At 52.5% G+C, this 2,715-nt stretch overlaps 1 protein-coding gene across 1 annotated transcript; it reads right to left on the reverse strand.

Annotated features, from left to right (window-relative positions):
* Positions 1-112: 112 nt before the first annotated feature.
* On the reverse strand, positions 113-2,315 carry CUNH8orf33 (chromosome unknown C8orf33 homolog). Its single transcript, XM_012813042.2, has 5 exons — positions 2,202-2,315; positions 1,801-2,109; positions 1,529-1,613; positions 1,238-1,384; positions 113-677 (listed from the first exon to the last, which is right to left on the reverse strand). Exons 1-5 carry the CDS (start codon positions 2,277-2,279, stop codon positions 538-540), a joined length of 759 nt encoding a protein of 252 aa, XP_012668496.2. The 5' UTR covers positions 2,280-2,315; the 3' UTR covers positions 113-537.
* Positions 2,316-2,715: the final 400 nt, after the last annotated feature.

A 2,715-nucleotide genomic window follows, 5' to 3' on the forward strand; every position in this document is an offset into this window, starting at 1 on the left:
GGGCCCAGGCTGGATTCGAACCCGCCAGCTCAAGTGTATGTGGCTGGTGCCTTAGCCACTTGAGCCACAGGCGCCGAGCCTCATTATCCATTTTTATCAAAAAAAAAAAAAAGAGAGAGAGAAAGAGAGATTAGAGCAATATGCCATAACAGCATGAAGCACTAACCTGTTTTATAGGGAATCCTTTCAAAAGTGAGCAACGTACAATCATGTAGTTTCCCCACTAATCCTTGCTACCAACCTAAAGACTGAATATAATACCCTTTCTATAACACACTAAACATGCACTTCAATTTATTGTACAATATTTTCTAAATGTAGTGCTCTCATGCCAGGGAGAGCATTTCATCAGAAATCCTACAAATGGGGTCCTGTTCCTATCTGACAGTCCCATACCTAACTAGTAGCCCCAGATCCTCAGACCAGCCAGGGACAGAATAGTCTCACATCTGTCAAGAGAGAGTTCCTACAAAAGTTCTGCACTCAAGACAAATCCCACACTACCCTTCAGGAGGGGAACTGTGCCAAGACTGGAGTCTAAAAGAAACTGAACTTGAACTCTTCATCAGGAGTGTCCACAGTGGCCTGGATTCTCCCTGCAGGGCGAGGCCTACAGACCCTTCGACTCTTCTTTCTGGTGGCTTCATCTACAGGATGCACCTGGGCGGAATGAGCAGCTGTCAGAGAGAGGAAAGGAGATGGTGCCAGAATGGAATAAAAAGAGTTAACATTACCTCTTAACATTGCCCATACTAATGTAACCCCTTTGCACAAAATACCTAATTTATCAAAATTTTTACGTAGATATTATTATCTGTCATTTACACTCACATAAGATTTGGTAACTTGCCAAAGGTGTTAATGCTACTAAGCTGTTGACCCAGAATTTGAACCCAGGTCATCTGGCTCCAAGAAATGTGCTCATACTGCTATGGGATATGGATTCATGGCCAGCAGAGAAAGTCAAGGCACAAACAGTGGAAAAATACATTGGGCCACACATTAAATACACAGACACTGTGTAAGCTTATGAGGGAAATAAAAAAAAAAACCACGCATAATTTTTGTAATATCTGCCACCACCAATAAGCAAAAAAGTCCTCACATAATCCACACACAGCCTGCAGGGCTCAGGTTAGATACCCCTGCTAGGCCTTCTTGCTTTTGTTCCCCAGGTGTTGCCCCCTTACCCCCTTGAACTAGACCCTCCTAAATCAACCGGTTCCCAGATACTCACCAGACCTGAGAGACCGCAGGGCCTCATGCCACTCTGCTTCCATCTGAGCCCTGTAGTCCCCAAACAAGGAGTGCATCAACTGCCTCTTCCGGGGCAGGGGTGTTCTTTTGCTACATAGAGTTCGGATGGCCCCAATTGCCTGCTCTTCTGGAAATAAGAATAAAAGACTAGTGACTTCTATACTCACTTCCTATCATCCTGCCATAAAGGCAACTACTCCATCCACTGCCAGCACCTGCAAACCATGGTACTGTACCGTCCACATCCCCCATATACAGAAGGGCCCCTTACTCTGTTTCGGGGTGGGTTTCTGCGTCTTGAGGCCCAACTCTAGCTGCTCCACGCACCAGGCCAGTTCCTGGGCCAGCTGCTTTGCCTGTGACAGATTGGGAAGTGGCTGTGAGGACATGGGAGCCCCACAATCCCTAGCCCCATCCCGCAAGGCCTCAAACCTGGATCCCATCCTCCTCCCTGCCTTAAAAACACAGATCCCACCAGCCCGTGGACTCGCACCCAGATTGTACCCGGGGATTCCACTCTTCCCAACTAAAGCTCGCCCTTGCCTGGGCCTCAGCGCTCATGGGGGCTTCCTCCCGGGCAGGCTTTTCTGAGGTCTTCCTGCCTCCATTCGCCACAGAGGCCCTGTTCCAGGTTTTCTTCTTCTTTTGTTTCTTCGAGGATGCGTCACCTTCACCCCCCACTGGGTGCTCTGTGCAGGCGGCGTCACTGCCTGTGCGTCGCCCTGAGCAGAAACAGACAGCGGGAAGATTCTGGGAGCCAGACGCCTGGCTGGAGACCCGGGGTCTGCAAGGCGCGCGGGCGGTACACGGGCCTGGGACCGCCGGAGCCTCCCGAGCAGAATGACCTAGAGCCTGGAGAAAGGGGGCGGGGGGCAGTACGAAAGTCACCAGGGAGCTGCCAACAGCCCAAGGCCCCACCCGAGGGTATCTGCCACACATCTCACCGCCATACGCTGCGACCGCCACCAAAGCCTACGTAGAGCCTCGGGTCCGATGCCGAATTTCCTCCTCCAGAAAGGCATCTGCGGCGCGCGAAAGTTCCGCCAGGCACAGAGTTCCGCCCGGCGCCGGGGCTGAGAGGTCAGGAAGAGGCCGCGGAGCATGACGGGAGGACCCGAGCAAACATGCTAGTGCAGTGGCGTGCTGCGCGCTCCATTGTGGTAGAAAGGACAAAGTTCTAAGCAAGGGTGTGTCCTCTCCAAGCTCCCCATCTAGTGGGAAGGGAAGGCCAGTAAGAAAAACATAACACGGCTCGGCGCCTGTGGCTCGAGCGGCTGAGGCGCCAGCCACGTACACCTAGGGTGGCGGGTTCGAGTCCCCAGCCCGGGCCCGCCAAACAACTGTGATGGCTGCAACCAAAAAATGTCCAGGCGTTGTGGCGGGTGCCTGTGGTCCCAGCTACTTGGGAGGCTGAGGCAGGAGACTCGCTTGAGCCCAGGAGTTGGAGGTTGCTGTGAG

The sequence above is a fragment of the Otolemur garnettii genome, unplaced genomic scaffold, assembly GCF_000181295.1.
Source record: "Otolemur garnettii isolate 467f Iridium unplaced genomic scaffold, OtoGar3 scaffold00245, whole genome shotgun sequence".
Taxonomy (NCBI): Eukaryota; Metazoa; Chordata; class Mammalia; order Primates; family Galagidae; genus Otolemur; species Otolemur garnettii.

Bases quoted from the DNA above. Each gene is read 5' to 3' on its own strand.
- CUNH8orf33 (XM_012813042.2), bottom strand. From the start codon at position 2,279: ATGCCTTTCTGGAGGAGGAAATTCGGCATCGGACCCGAGGCTCTACGT. The intron at 1,614-1,800 runs GCAAGGGCGAGC...AATCTGTCACAG, and splicing joins CCATGAGCGCTGAGGCCCAG to GCAAAGCAGCTGGCCCAGGA. The intron at 1,385-1,528 runs GTAAGGGGCCCT...TCTTATTTCCAG, and splicing joins GAAACCCACCCCGAAACAGA to AAGAGCAGGCAATTGGGGCC.